The sequence below is a fragment of the Propithecus coquereli genome, unplaced genomic scaffold, assembly GCF_000956105.1.
Source record: "Propithecus coquereli isolate 6110/MARCELLA unplaced genomic scaffold, Pcoq_1.0 Scaffold1, whole genome shotgun sequence".
Classification (NCBI taxonomy): Eukaryota; Metazoa; Chordata; class Mammalia; order Primates; family Indriidae; genus Propithecus; species Propithecus coquereli.
The window spans coordinates 5,589,903-5,607,333 of NW_012133857.1; the positions used below are offsets into that span (position 1 = coordinate 5,589,903).

The 17,431-nt window shown below is 36.3% G+C and overlaps 1 protein-coding gene across 1 annotated transcript in view; it reads right to left on the minus strand.

The window, feature by feature from the left end:
• Positions 1–17,431, minus strand: part of ULK4 (unc-51 like kinase 4) — a 672,597-nt gene that overhangs the window by 569,459 nt on the left and 85,707 nt on the right. The window contains exon 17 of the mRNA XM_012652718.1: positions 12,048–12,131. Coding sequence (XP_012508172.1) covers positions 12,048–12,131 — 84 coding nt within the window. The remainder of the gene's footprint in view (positions 1–12,047; positions 12,132–17,431) is intronic.

Genomic DNA, 17,431 nt, shown 5'->3' on the forward strand with positions numbered 1-17,431 from the left:
TCATTCTGCTCAGGCGGAAATAAAATGTCACATCTATTTGTCAAATTTGAAAACAATCAACTGGACATGCCTAAATGCCCACCTCTTCTTCCTTTTCCCTTGGGGACAAGCCCACCCACAGAGTTGCATTTTCATACTCCCCAGTTATAAGTCTTACCTGGACAGGTACCCCACTTGGAGAGTGCTGCTGTATCTGGGGAATGCTAGTTTCCTTAATGTGGGGATCCAATATATGGAAACCTATTTGCCCACAGATATAAGCAGCTATGTCCTCCACCCTAGTTCTCATTATATACAAACATGATACTTTGTCCCATATGCCCTGTTCTTTGTCTTATTTCTCACGAAGTTCTGAAACCTCTCCCCTGACTTTAAGGGGGAAATGTGCTATTTACAGAGGCCCTCTCAAATATCTTCACATGTGCTTTACATCACAATTGTCAGTCAATTCCTAAGAGAACCAATTCCTTGTACTAGAAAATCACAATTATTTTAGCATATAGGTTGTAAAGGGGCCGTGTGTCATCCTAGCGTTCTATAAACTCAGTGAGACTGCCGGCCAATTCAACTTGCTACCACCTGAAATAAGCAACCCTAGACTGTGAGATTCCCCATGGGACACCATCCAAGCCATAAGTTCAGTGGTATTTTCTGCTTAATTAACACTTTGGAGGGGATGAATGGATTAAACTAACATCTATTATTTAAATCAAAGACCTATTTCATCATATCATGATAATAAAAGCTATGATAATTAGAAAAATAGGTAGCCTTATTAATGAAGAGCTGTACTATGTTTAAATGGTGTTAAATAGATCTAATGCATTGTAGGCAGTCTTGAAAAGAAAGTTTTGCTACCGATGTAATTTTAGTCTACATGCCTACTTTTCCAATAAAGAGCACCAAAATCAACATCTAAAATATTGACATTAATTATTTTCACATTGGTACATTGATCTTTCCTCTAAAGGCTTCAAGGAACCTCGAGTTTCTTTTACACAGTTTACTGCTTTAGTAACTCATTGAACCAAGAATATGGGATTTCTCAATTCTTGCAAGATACTGGTCAAGATACCTAGACAACTCTATCCCTCTGAAAGCAACTAAAAATACTAGATACAAAATAAGAAAATGAACAAACAAACCTTCTTAAAAGCATCTGTAAACTGGCACCAAATTCTTAAGCCAGAAACTGTGTAAACAAGAACCCTGAGAGGCGCCTAGAACACTTAAGCTGGTGTTTGCCCTGAGAGCATTTGTCCAACAAGGTGAACAAGAAAATGAGAGGCAAGGCTAAGGGCCCCTATAAGCAGTAAGTAAAATAACGAATCCTCCACCCAGACCCAATTAAAATAGGAGATCCCAGTAGCTACACCTAAGTATAACACACGTGAACAAGAAATAACTCCTCCGTCTCCCTGACTATCTGACAATCTGAGTTGAGTGGTGACAATGTATTTGGAGGTGGGGGTGCAGTTTGTAGCAAAGAAGCCCCACAATGAGCTAAAAGTACAAGTAGGCCCTCACTTGATTTGCGCAGAGTAGTTCCTTCAAAGAAGCCATAGTTGCTCTGACAGCTGACTTCTCAGCAACAGCAATTGCAGCCAGAATACAGTGAAATAGTATATCTAATTGCTAATGGAAAGTATTGTCAACCTACAATTATATTCACAGAAAAATCATGTTTCAAAAACAAGAGCAGTAGAATAATCACAAAAATAAAAGGAATTAGAAAAAAAGACATGAAGCAAAAATAAATATAAAGCAGATGAAACAAATAGCGCAAAGTAAGATGGCAGCTACAAAGACAATCATGCCAACGATTTCAACAAACATAAATGGACTAAATACTATAGTTAAGAGAAAATGATTATAAAGGAGAATTTTTTAAAAATAAACAATATGAAGAGACATCTAAAACAAAGTTATAAAAAGACTGACTGAAAAAGGGAGAATGGAAAAAGATACACAAGTCATACCTAACCCAAAGAGGCTGGTTAGCTATATTAATATCACATAAACTAGACTTTGGATAAAAAGCATTATTGGAGTTTTTTTAAGGTCACACCATAATAATAAAAATTATAATAAACCAAAGAAAAAATCTGAATTCTTATATATCTAATAACTAACACTCAAAATACACAAAAGCAAAATATAACAAAATTTCAACCCTATCAAAAAGGGCAATTTAAACACATATCTCAGTATCTGATAAAACAAACGGAAAAAAGCCAATCAACATAGAAGATCTCTCTATCTAGAAGATTAACAAGCTTGACCTAATGGAAAGGAAAAAAACACATCACCCAACAATGATAGAATTTAGTTTCTTCCCCTAAGTATACACATATTGAGTCATAAGGAAAATTTCAACAAATTCCAAAGGATTGGAATCACACATGCATCATTCTCTCTAACCATAATACTGTTAAGATAAAAATAATAATAAAAAGATAAGTTAAGAAACCAAAAGGGAGGTAGTAAATGAAAGAGAACAGAAGAGCTTTAAATTTTGTTAAGCATACAAAGTGCGTAATGGGTAAAAAACAGTCAAAGGAACGTGAAAATTTACATAGAAATCCAATCAATATAAATCCTTGAAAGGTATTACTACTGATATTTTATCAGTTCTTACATGCCAAGCCAAACTTTGGGGCCTCCTCTGTGAGTACACCTGCCATAGGAAGAGAGGCAGCACAAACCCCACCCTTGCAATGAAAATGCCACACTCTATGTGCTTCTTACGCTATCAACTCTTTGGAAGCTGTTCTACCCGACTCAGTGCTGGCTGAAGACTGCTGCCCTCATACCATTCTCAACCATGTGTCTTCAAGACACACATCCGGTAAGCCATCCTATTAATTACACCATTCAAAAAGCTATGAACTTTTGAATTATTAGATTCATAGTGATATTCAAAAGAAAGAAAATGGCACTGTTCCTATTCCACACACGTTGCTGACCTTCACTACATAAAAGGCAAGTGGAATTATGAGTACCCACAAAGAACCTGATGTTGATGGCACATGTATTTCTTGATTAGGAAGATTAAACTTAGTCTGCAATTAAAAAAACAGAAAATAAAACCATATATTATTTTAGCTCCTACCAAAAGCCAAGAATCTTAACTTACTTCTTTGTTTTAGGTGACCAGTAAAACATTTCAAGGATAATACATTAATGGCTAACATTTGCAGTACTTCTTTTTAATTCAATCTCCATCTCTTCAAATTAAATATATAAATGATTTTCCACTGGTTTTCTCAGAAAGAACAAAGAGATCTAATTAAAAATTGAAAATTAAATTTCCTTTTAAAAGAATTTGTTACATAAAAATTATCTAATAAGCTATTGTTCAGAAATGAATAATAAACCAGTTTTTGAATCTCACATTTTTAAATACAACATATGCCAGGTGTTAGTTCAGCACCCGTAATTATACAGATTATGCAAGCTAAAAAAATAAAGAGATGTGGTTGATTAGATGCAAATATACAAATTAATCTTCTCCTCTGAACGTGGAAATTCTAGGAGCTGTTTACAGCTTTTCTAGGTGCACTGTAGAGTAGGCTGCTACCTACGTAGAGAAAATAAACATCTCAAGGAAAAAAAAACAACTTTCTCAGGCTCCCTATTGCATATACACATGGAACATATGTCATTTAAATTCAATGCCAAATATTCCTGAGATCAACACATCAATCAAAGAGGGAACTGTTGTTCACTATTGTGCACAAACATGAAGGGCAAAGCAGCGCAAAGGAAAGTCATCAGCCAGGGCATGGGTGAGGGGTCCGACTCAAAGAGGGCTCCAGCCAGAAGCACATGGAAGATCACCAAGCAGGGGTTTTGGGGGGTTTTTTTCAATAGGAAACACCACCAAGTGGAGCCCCCCAGGGTTTGGTCAATATCAAGCCTTTAAAGAGTGGTATATCTAGGACTAAAATCCACACCTTCTAAGTCCCAGCTCCAGGTCTCTGAAATGCCAGCACCACCTCTGGAACTATGACTCGGTACCATCATGGATACCTTTTCTTCTATACTGCCATAACCTTTTCTCAACAACTACACCAGATTTTCTTTTTTTGAGTTCCAGCAAAAGTCTCTCACTCTAAATATTTCCCCCCTCCTTCCATCTGAGCATTTGCATCTCTAACAAGGACAAAAGCATCAGACTAACATATCTCTCACCATTGTAAAAATTACAGAAATCATGTTCACAAAACAGGCTGACCTGTTTGGAAAAAAAGGTCATAATTTCTTAGGCAACTCAAAAAAGAGAAAACCGACTGAAAATTATTTTAACACACTCATTACAGTCTCGGTCTAAGATTACATTTTCCTCTCCCAAAGTGCAATTCACAATACCACACAGGATAACGTATGGTCTGTAGCCAAATAATTTTGAAAATGTTGCATACAATATTCCCTTGAATACATTCATAATTTAAAGCTCTGAAAAGTACTAGAAACAAACAAAACTGTCCAACCTTGTTTGGCTCAATGTGTTCCAATGGCGAACTGAGAGAAAATCTTAAGCCCCCCAGGCGACTGAAAGGATCCCCCTCTTGGCCAAGGGGACCTCCCCTAAAGAAAAATCTTAAAGCTGAGGTGCCAGCCATGAGGAGAAGGGAGGTCAGACACGCATAGGTCAGACAAAGGTTAAACCACATCCGCAGGTCATCAATTTAATTAACAGATCACTTGAGTCTCTGTATATACCCAGCGGTGTGTCTACGATTAGCAGACTTCCTTAACTTAAAACATTCCAAGCCTTTAGACAAAGCTTCATATCTTTAACCAATTACAAATCAAAGAATCTTTAAACCCACCTATAATCTGTAACTCCCCACTTCAAATGTCCTGCCTGTTTGGGCCAAACTAATGTATGCGTTCCACACATTGATTTATGACTTTACATGTGATTCCTGTCTCCCTAAAATGTATAAAACCAAACTGTAACCCAGCCATGGTAAGACCACTTGCTCAAGGCTACTTGGGCGTGAATAACAAAAAAATAATTTAAAACTAAAACTGCTTTCTAAGAAGAGTTCTACATATCAATAAAATGAAGAAGTGAAATTTGCATATTGTTTTCTTCCCAGTGCAGAGATTGGAAGGAGAAAGAAAGGGGTAACAACCAGAATCAATAGCCCATGTTCAACAAGGCACACTACTAAGTTTTGAATGTGAGAAAAATAGGGGGGTAAATAAGTTAAGCAAAAGAACATCTCAATAGATGTAAAAAGAGAAACAGCCCAACAACATAAATGTACTAATCCACAGAACTACACATTTAATGGTTAAAATGGTCAATTTTATGTTACATCTATCACCACAATTTTTTAAAAAGAGAGAGATAAATAGAACAGACCACATTCTTGATGATAAGGCAATGCAACTTTGTTATTTCAACAAAGGCAAGAAAAAAGCATTAAAATCCCCCCCACCTGAAAAGATTTAAGTCATCTCATAAACAACCCTAATTGAAGAAAAAATTTAAAATTAGAAATAGGGACTATCTATAAAATAACAATAATGGAAACACTACATGTCAAAACTAATCGGCTATAGCTAAGACTAGATTGAGAGGGAAATTCACAGCCTTTAATGACTTAGTAATGGCACAAGAAACAAACAAAGCAAATGAAGTTACAAAACGACAATGAAAGCTGAAGTACAGAACTAGAGATTAAAAAAAAACATTTCTCTTCCCCATAAATGAAGATGGGACAGTGCCTTTCCTGTACCCAGCCAGTGTATAATACATGAAGACATGTTTCATAAATTTTAACTGTAAAGAACTGGACCTCTACTGGAGAGTGTTAACTTAATAAATACATTAGCTGAACTTTAATCAGTTGTCATCTTACCCCAGGTTTTTTTTAATCAAATGTGTCATTCTCTTACTGTTAATATTTTCATTGAGAAGGCCTTCCATTTTATGCTAATATCAATTAATTCTCCTCAAATTTATTTATAGACGTATTCTCAATCAACATCCCAACAGGTGAACTCAAACGGTTGATTGGAGAAATTATACGCAAGGGAAAAAGAGCAAAAATAGCTAAGAAACTCTCGAAAAAAGATTATATTGGTAGGGCAAAACTTCCCATATATTAAAAATACATGTTAAAAAGGAAGACTATTGATTTAGACAGCAGGGCACAGGGACAGATGAAGAGGCCGACAGAACCAGAGTCCAGGAAGAGAGGCGCACACCAATGGGACACAGGTGACACTGCAGAGGGGAGAAGACAATCGCTCAGTGATGCAGGCAACCAGTTATCAACATTCGCTTTCAAAAATAAAACCAGATCCATACATAGCACCACATATAAAAAACAATTATAAAAAGCTCTAAATGGGAAAAGGAAAAATAAAACTTTTACAAGAAAATGCAAGAGACTATCTTAATGATGTTGGAGGCAGGCAACATTTCTTTAGACACAAAAGCACAAATCATAAAGCGACAGATTGATAAATTTAGCTACATTAAAATTAAGAACTTCTGCCTATCAACAGACACTGTAAAGAAAACGAAAGGCCTGACCACAAATTAGGAAGTATCTGTAACACATATCAACAACAAAAGATCAATATCCAGAATACACATAAAATTCCTATAGGTGGACTGCCATGACATCTGTAATTTTTTCAAACAGTTCAGAAAATAAACAAATGAATAAATGAACATGCATATGGATACACACACACATTACAGCAAAGCAAATAGGGCAAAATGTTGACAACTATTGAATCTATGTGACGGGAACAAAGGTGATCATTACAGTTTTCTTTCCTTTTCTAATGTTTAAACATTTTATTAACAATAGGTTGTGGAGGGTAGAGTTCCTACAAAGCAATACAACAAACAAGTTTAAGACTTGACGAGCACTTTTCAAAAAAGGAAACCCAAAAAACCAAATAGAAAAAGATAGTCATCCTCATTAGTAACCAGAGAAATGCATATTAAAACTATTGTAAGAAACCACTTAATGCCCATCGATTGACAAAGATTTAAAGTCTGACCATGCCAAATGTTCAAGAAGATGTAGATTAATGGGTACTCCCATAACCTGCTGGTGGGAGTATAAATTGATATATACACATGGGTGGGTGTGTGTGTGTGTGTGTGTGTGTGTATAGAATATTCTATACACACACACACACACACACAGCAGGGCATATTCCAACAACATACAGTGGTACAAATGAGCTATAGTTTACATAATCAGCAGTATCAACCTCAACCTAGCTTTAAGCAAAAGAAGTAAGTGTCAAAGGAGTATGATGCCATTCTGTTTACAAAGAGTTCAGCATTAAGAATCAATAGATTTAATGTTTAGCAATACTTCAAAGATGGAAACACTATGAAGAAAAACCTGGCAATGTTTATCACGAAAAAATAGTGTTTACACCCTGAAAGAAAGGACAAGAGGCAGTCCAGGAGGGAGAGAGAATTCGCTAGGTTACCCGCCTGTTTGGGGGTTTTTGTTTTGTTTTGTTTTTCTGAATATTACAGGGGTATACAAACGTTTTGGTTATGTGATTTGCTTTCGTGCAGTTTGAGTTGAAGTTATATGTTATACTTTTCTGTACATGAGGTAAATTTCACAAGAACCTACATCCTCTTAAAAACAGTATGTATTTTCTTTTCTTTTCTTTTTTTTTTTTTTTTGAGACAGAGTCTGGCTCTGTTGCCCTGGCTAGAGTGCCGTGGCATCAGCCTAGCTCACAGCAACCTCAAACTCCTGGGTTCAAGCGATCCTCCTGCCTCAGCCTCCCAAGTAGCTGGGTCTACAGGTATGTGCCACCATGCCTGGCTAATTTTTTCTATATATATATTTTTAGTTGTCCAGATAATTTCTTTCTATTTTTAGTAGAAACAGGATCTCGCTCTTGCTCAGGCTGGTCTCAAACTCCTGACCATGAGTGATCCACCAGCCTCGGCCTCCCAAAGTGCTAGGATTACAGGCGTGAGCCACCACGGCCAGCCAAGAGTGTATTTTCAACTATACATATACATTTTATATTCTTCTCTGTACATGAAGTATATTTCACAAGAACCTACATTCAGAAATTTCCGTAAGTTCTGGAAAAATGGTTCTCTACATAGAAAAAAGTTTTTAAATTGTTGAAGATAAAAGGCTTAAAAATTATTTTACCTTGAACTATGTCTTGAATGCATTAGACAAATGTGCTATTTTAAGAACTGCTATAATTGAATTGTTTTTGTAAAAAAAGAAATCCTTTTTTACAGATAATAATCACCACCTAGTTTATCTGTTTTGTAGGGTCAATGTCAGTGTACATGCTACCAAAGCACATGTTTAACTGCTATTTAAATATATGATATAAAATTTTTATTAATTATAGAGCTCTAGACATTCCCTCCCTTATGAAAAACATGCAAGACTTGCCACACATACCAAGGCAATAAAAGGCAACTATGTTACTAAAATAAAAAACTGTATTACTATTTTATAGTTATTAACAATAATTATGTAATAATAACAATACACATGGACATAAAACATTATTCTTCATATTCTATGCCCAATGAAAAACAGGGGGGGCAGGAAAGAGATTTTAGATAAAAGATACAACCTCAGGGATTAGAATTAATCATCTTTTACTCTAATAACTTAAGTTTTAAAAATTGAAGATGAAAAGCTTCTAGAATTTTTTGTTGATGTAACTGTACATATTTACGGGGTACATGTGACATTTTAATACATGCATACAATGTGTTAATGATCAAGTCAGGGTAATTGGATACATATGCATCGCCTCAAACATTTAGCATTTCTGTGTGTTTAGAATATTTCAAATCTTCTCTTCCAGCTATTTGAAATAAACAATAAATTACTGATAACTATAGTCACTCTATTATGCTATCAAACACTAGAACAAATTCCTTCTATTTAACTGCATTTTTGTACCCATTAACCAACTCCTCTTCATTTCCCCCTCCACAATACCTTTCCCAGCCTCTTAACCACAATTCCACCTCCATGAGATCAAATTTTTTAGCTCCCACATGAGTGAAAATATGCAATATTTGTCAGTGCCTGGCTCATTTCACTTAACATAATGTCCTCCAGGCCCATCCATGTTGCTACAAGTAACAGGATATCGTTCTTTTTTTATGGCTAAAAATTATTCCACCATATTCCATATATATTAATACTGTAGCATGCAAATATTTTCTCCCATTCTGTAGGTTGTCTGTTCACTCTATTGATTGTTTCCTTGGCTGTGCAGAACCTTTTTCATTTGATCAGGTCCCATTTATTTATTTGTGTTGTTGCTGTGATTGCCTTTGGGGTCTTCTTCATAAATTCTTTGCCTAGGCCATTATCTATAAGAATTTTTCCAACATTTTCTTCTAGAATTCTTATAGTTTCATGTCCTAGGTTTAAGTCTGTTATCCATCATCAATTAATTTTTGAGAGTGGTGAGAGGTATGGATCCTGTTTCAGTCTTCTACATGTGACTATTTAATTTTCCCAGCACCATTTATGGAACAGGGACGCTTTTACCCAGTGTATGTTTTTGTCTGTTTTGTCAAAGATCAGAGAGTAATATGAGGATGGTTTTACATTTAGATTCTCTGTTGTGATACATTGGTCTATGTCTTTCTTCTTGTACCAGTATCATGCTGGTTTGGTTACGATAGCCTTATAGTAACAGTATAAAAGTAATTCTATTCCCAATATAGCTTGAAGTCTAGTAAAGTGATGCCTCTGAATTTGTTCTTTTTGCTTAAGGTTTCTTTGGTTATACAGGGTCTTCTCTGCTTCCATACGAAGCATAGAATTATTTTTTCTAGATGTGTGAAAAATGACGTTGGTATTTTAATAGGGATTGCATTGAATCTATAGATCACAGTATTATAGACATTTTAACAATGTTGATTCTGCCGATCCATGAGCACGATATGGTTTTCCATCCTCTATTGTTTACATCCTCTATTTCCTTACTCGGTGTTTCACAGTTCTCCCTGTAGAGGTCTTTCACCTCCTTGGTTAAATATATTCCTGGGTATTTTATTTTCTTTGTTGCTATTTTAAAAGGTATTGGGTCTTTGATTTGATTCTCTGCTTGACTATTGTTTGCATGTAAGAATGCTACTGATTTGTGTACACTGATTTTGTAACCTGAGACTTTGCTGAATTTATTTATCAGTTATAGCAGTCTTCTGGCAGAATCTTTGGGGTTTTGTAGACACAAGATCATATCATCAGCAAAGAGACATAATTTGACCTCTTCTTTCCCCATTTGGATAGCCTTGATTTCCTTCTCTTGCCTGACTGCTCTGGCTAAGACTTCCAGTACTATGTTGAATAGAAGTCTATTTTCTTTATCCATTTACATGTTGATGGACACTTAAATTGATTTCATCTCTTGGCTAAGGGATTAATAAGCAGAATACAAAAGGAACTCAAACAACTCAAAAGGAAAAAAAATAATCTGATTAAAAATGGGCAAATAATCTGAATAGACATTTCTCAAAATAAGACATACAAATGATATGGTATATTTCATATACCAACAAGTATATGAAAAAATGTTCAACATCACTATTATCAGGGAAATGCAAATTGAAACCACAATGAGATACCATCTCATCCCAGTTAAAACGGCTTTCATCAAAAAGATAAAAAAATAACATGCTGGTGAGGATGTGGAGAAAGGGGAATTCTCACACCCTGTTGGTGGGAATATAAATTAGTATAACCATTATGTAAAACAGTATAGAGGTTCCTCAAAAAACTGAAAACAGAACCACCATACAATCCAGCAATCATATTGCTGAGTATATATCCAAAAGAAAGAAAATCAGTATATCAAAGAGATAACTGCACCCCCATGTTTATCACAGCACAACAGAATTACTTTTACATTGTCAAAGGGATCCCTAGAAAACTCCTTTATCCCTTGAGTTCCTATATCTTGTTCTTTCACATTTATGTATTTGACATATTCCATTTCATATTTTAATCTTAGGTCTCATAATAGGTGAGATCAGTGTCTGAATAGGCATTTCGCCTTCTTCATCTGTGTGTCTCCAACTATGCCTAGCTTGAAGCCCTGAGTGTTGAATCCAAACATGTCTTTTGACAATAGGTCAAAATGACTTAATTCTCATATTACTGATAAAGCACAATTTACTTATTTTATCACAACCCATAATAACAAATGATTAAGTATTCAAACAGAATAGGAAGTGTTCAAACTTTATTTCTGCATCACTAGGGGAAAACCTTGGAGAGCTTTCTACACTGGGAACATTATTGTGTTACCATATAACGTAGGAAGTAACGGACTCGAAAGAAAGATGTTTATCCTGATATATCTTTTTCATTCCTTAAGGAATATTTTTAGCCTATGGCTTTGCCTTGGGTGAAACAATGTCAAATGGTTTAAAGCAAACAGAAAATACCAACCTTTCAGGTCAGTTACTAAATCCTTTACATAGTTACCCATAGGAACTACATATATATGAGGTGGTTGATTAGCCAGCTGGTTGGTTTTCAGCCATTAACAACAGCCTAAGAAATGTGACTAAACTGAACAGTCACATCGCATAATAAATACTACTTAATATTAAAATCAATGGATACTAGAAGCTTCCCTGTTTCTGAACCTCAAAATGGCAACCTGACAAGATAATCATGAGTGTCTCAAGCTCACGGAAAATTCTCTGCATATACCTTGCTTACTAAACCCGTGTATCAATAACTTAAAAGTGGGGGGGAGTGATTAAGAATATACTATTAAAAGCTGGTTATGTTGTTTATATGTGCCATCATCTTTTAAAAAGCAACACATTTAAATATGCGAATGAGAAAGCTAGTTCATTCTTGCACTTGCTCCACTGTAGGTCACTTGCTCATGGTGGGTTGTCGGAATTATTTAAATTCAGGAGCAATACTTGGTTGACAAGCTCCCACACTGCTGCAGGCTACAATCCTCATACAGTGCCTGAAGGGTTATTACAATTGCAGTGTCTACAGAGGACAACAAAGGAGCCTTACCCCTTCCCGAAGGCACCTCATTAGCACTGTGTATGCAGCCAAGGGAACAGCCCAGCATTCTCTAGGGTTCTTTTTTTTTTCTTCCTAGAATGAAGTGGAAAAAAGGCAGTGAAGCTAACAGCACAAAAGATATTAACCCATTCAAGAAAAAGTCACAGTTCCAAATATTCAAACTATTTAAAACTTCATAATAGTCTACTTAAAGTATTACTTACGACCTAACAGTTATGACCAGATCAAGGGTCTTTTGCATTGTACGTACAAGGTGTTTCTTCTGTTCCTCACTATATTATGAATGATATTGATAATATCCTTTTACTAGAAGCTAGATAAAAAGAATTGGGACAAAATAACCTGATTTATTAAAAAAAATGCTACTGAAAATTGTAGATGATAACATAGATACCCCTACCTAAAAAGTATTACATTGTCTGGAATGATTTGAGAGCACAAAAAACACAACTTTGAATAATATCTCAAGATAACCTATAAGCACAAGTGAAAGTCTACCTAGTAAGACACTGCGCTAAATATTAATAAAAATCAGCAAATGAGATCACCAGGTACACTGATCTTAATGAATCAGCAACAATTCTCTCACAGAAAATTAACCAAACTGGTGTAATAACCACAAGAACACTCCTGCAACCTATCAAATAAAATCACAGAATAAATTAGGTGCCACACAGAAAGGTAAAAAAAATTAATCTTTTTAAAGCAGAAAAAATTAGGCTCTACTTAAAGAAAATATTTAAGATTGTCCAAACGATAGAACTGGTACATTACTGATCCAAAAGTATTTTATACCCATGATGAAAACTGTAACCCATTAAAAATGTACTCTCACATAATCACACAATTGCACATACAGTCACGCCCTGGCCCGGACGTTATGATCAGGAGCTGCTCCAACTCAAAAATCACTAATTCAAAACTAAATTTAACTTCCAAACACAACTTTCTTCCCTTCCAGTTCACTTATTCAAAACACCCACCACCACAGCCTTTAACATCACTGGGCTCTGTCCCCTCTCCCCCGATCCCTCTCCTCTCGCCCAGCCTATCACCCACTTCCCTTGTAAACGCTGAGAGTCCCTGGCCCAACATGTAATCACTCCTGCCAAAAATCTGAACAGTCGCTTGTTTTCTCTAGGCCTGCACTCAGGAAACTGGGCCCTTACAGGAGGAGGCACCACAGAGCACAGAGTCCATTACTAACTCATGATGGGAAACCGGGGAGACCCTCGACATCACTCTCCAGGCCTACTGTTTCTCTGATCAACTCTCTATCTAAGAGGCCTACTGCAAACCTTTGACCCTCCCACCTCCTCCCCCACCTGCCGCCTTCACAGAGATAATGGAAGTCCTGAGAAAGGAACAACAAACTCACCCACACCCGAAGCCACCTGCCACTGCTACCCAATGGCTGTAACAGGACAGGCTCCTCCACTCTGGCTCAGGATCTCATTCCCACCCCACCTTATTCAGGGTCAGCTTATGGAGATTCCTTAGTCTTATCTCCACTGGATCTCTTACAGTTCCCTTTGAATAGGGTCACTGTCTCCCATTTTGAAAACAAGACTCTCTTCATCCCCTGGCCCCTGGTCACAACCATCCTCACTTTACACTGATCTTTTCAGCTTCCTCACCTCCCTCTAAACACTCCAATCTGACAATTTCTGCCTCCCTAACTTCAGGTAAAATAAATAAATATATAAAAGTCTTGTTGGATTACTGGTGACCTTCAGGTCACTCAATCCAGTAGACCCTTTTTTCAGCCTTTTACTCAGACTTTAAGCTACATTCAGCTCTACTGACTTTCCCTTTCTCCTCATTAGAAGCTAGATTTAAAAAGACGAAATAAGAGTACCTGGACTCAAGGTGATATGTATCCTTGACAAGAGTAAGAAAAGATACATAAACTGAAAATATGTTGCCTCATTAATAGTCTCTGCAGCATCACAGTCTGGTCTTCTGTCCCTAAGCTTGGAACCTTAGGATGTTACTAGAAAGCCAACAGGGCAGGATTTAGGTTGTGTATTTTAGACAGTAGACACTATCACTTCCATCAGTTCCAACAGGTCAGCCTGACCTGAGATTTTAAGGTTTACCTACATTCAAGCGACAATTCCACAAAAGCTCTCATCTCATGGAAAGTTACTTTTGCAGATCCAGGGACTTAACTTCTTTTTCTAGTTTGCTATCATAAGATGTAGTCAAATGTTATGGCCTCCAAAATCAACCCTTTATTAAAATAGACCAGCATGTATCCAATTAAAGTATGTATCATGGAAAATGATTCTCTAGATCTACCTTTAGAAACAAGCAGAAACATGATTCTGTCTGATTCCATGTGCATAAGATTCTGAAAAATGCGAACTAGTCTATATGATAAAAAGCAAATCAGTGGTTACATGGAGACAGGACGGGATTACAAAGCGTGCTAAGGAAACTTTTAGAGGTGACAGATATGTTCATTATCTTGATTGCAGTGATGGTTTCATAAGTGTACACACAAATAAACTTTCATCGAATTGTAATCTTTAAATATACATAGTTTATTGTATACCAATTATACATTAATGAAGCTGGTAAGTCCTGGATATATATCCAAAGGAGGGGAATTTAGTACATGGAAAATGTATCTGTACTCTGATGTTTATTGCAGCATTATTCACAATAGCTAAGATTTGGAATCAACCTAAGTATCCATCAATAGATGAATGGATAAAGAAATCATGGTACATCACCATCAAACTGGTATTAACTGATCAACACATAAATGCACATATAAGAATAACATCTATTGGATGTTGGGCAGGGGGAAGGGGGAGGGGGGAGGGGACGGGTATTTGCATACACAAAGAGCGCAATGCGCACCACCCGAAGGATGAACATATTTGAAACTCGGACTTGGGCCGGGGCGGGGTAAGGGCAACATACGTAACCTAAACATCTGTACCCCCATAATATGCTGAAATTAAAAAAAAAAAAAGAAGAAATCACGGTACATATACACAATGGAATATTATATAGCAACAAAAAAGAATGAAATCCTGCCGTTTGCAACGATGTGGATGGAACTAGAGAACATTATGTTATATGCTTAGAAAGACAAATTTCACATGTTCTCACTCATATGCGGCAGCTAAATGTTAAAAACAATTGATCTCACAGAGACGGAGTAGAATGATGGTTACCAGAGGATGGGAAGGGTAGCAAGGAGGGAGGAATAAAGGGAAGATGGTTAATGGGTGCAAAAATATAGTTAGATAGAATCAACAATATTTGATAGCACAACAGGGTGACTACAGTCAACAGTAAGTTAGGGTATACTTTAAAATAACTAAAAGAGGGGAATTGGAATGCTCCTAACACAAAGAAATGATAAATGCCTGAGGTAATGGATACCCCATTACCCTGATTTGATTATTCTCATTGTATGCCTGTATCAAAACATCGCATGTGCCCTATAAAGATATACAGCTATTATGCACCTATAATAATTAAAAATTTTAAAAAGGAAAAAAAAAGCTGGCAAGGCATGGGAGAGAGGAGGGAGGTTAAAGGACACCCCCGCCCCCCAAAAAAGGAAAGAATTAGACTAGACTCCTATTACTAGTATAACTGATAAGATGGCAGACTAGGTAACTGACTATTCTTCTAACGAAAGTAAGTGGTTTTATTCTGACATCCTTAAAATGCATCAATGATCTGACAAGAACAAAAAGAATAATTAACCCAAAAATTAGACAAGTGCAAGCATGGGATAAACTTAGCGCTGAAGTTTTATTTTACTCTGAGGGCCTGAAATACTTCGTAAATTTGAGTTTGGATTTCAAGGCCTTGAGGGTCCGAGGTAATGGTAAAGTAGAAATAAACTCTCCAGCCCCATCCCCAAAGACATGCAAGGAAAAGTACCTTTCAGAAAACTTGGTACATAATGTACATCACACAAGAAAAAAGAGGGAGGGAGAAAACTACAAATCCTGATTAAGAAATACATCCACGGGGGCGGGGGGAACCAAGGGCAACACACGTAACCTAAACATCTGTACCCCATAATATGCTGAAATAAAAAAAAAAAAAGAAATACATCCATGTTAATTATTAAGAAATAGCTCCAGTGTATGTATCTCCATATATTATTCTTAATAGTGTATAATTATTAACTGAAAAAAAGTTAGTTTCTACCTATTGTATAAAATGATACAAAATAAGAATCTACAATTATATTTGCTCCTATGTACAAAATTAACTTCAAATATAAGAACATAATTATAATTGTTATTGGGGAACTAGACAGATGTGGTACAAAAACCAAAAATAGACTTTTCCCTGTATACTTTTTTTAAACTTTTTTTCTTCCCAAGAAGACAGAGTCTCACTGTTTCCCAGGCTGAAATGTGGTGGCACAATCATAACTGACTACAGCCTCAAACTCCTGGGCTCAAGCAATCCTCCAACTTCGGCCCCCTGAGTAGCTAGGACTACAAATGAGTGTCACCGTGCTCAGCTAATTTTTTTATTATTATTATTTTGTAGAGACAAGGTCTCCCTATGTTGCCCAGGCTGGTCTTGAACTCCTGGCCTCAAGCAATCCTCCCACCTCAGCCTCTCAGAGTGTTTGGAGTATAGGCATGAGCCACCACACCTGGCCTATATACCTGTCATTATTGCCTTGTTTTCTAGGTTCATGAATATGTTGCTTCTTTGAAATATAAAACTACCTGAGAATAAATACAGCTAAAAATAGATGCAACAAACCTTTCTCAACAGAATGAAATAATTATAATGGAATTATTTTTTAAAATATAAATATATGGAAACACTATTTTTTGTGCATGAAGGACTAAATATCATAAAGATAGCAATACTTTCTTAATCAATATACAGATTTAGTACAAATCCAAACATGCTTTGGAAGACTCAAAATCATAAAGCTATCAGTTCTCAAATTTATCTCCATAATCAATGTAGTTTTAAAAAAAGATGATTTGTAGAATTGGACAAGCTGATTTGAAAATTCATTCTGACATACGAGGGGCCAGGAATAATCAAGACAGTCATGAAAAAGAATAAGGAAGAGAAATTTGCTGTTCTAGCTATCAATACGAATTATGGAGATAAACAGTTTAAACTACCAATGTTTTATAACAATTATGATAGTTGTCTTAAAGTGATGATTGTCCAGAAAGTCAGCTGAATTTAGATACTAAGGATATTTGGGTTATATAACATCTCAGCAAGTTATAGAACCAAAACTTAAGAAATAAGAGAGGCCGGGCGCCGTGGCTCACACCTGTAATCCTAGCACTCTGGGAGGCCGAGGTGGGCATATTGTTCTCAGCTCAGGAGTTCGAGACCAGCCTGAGCAAGAGCGA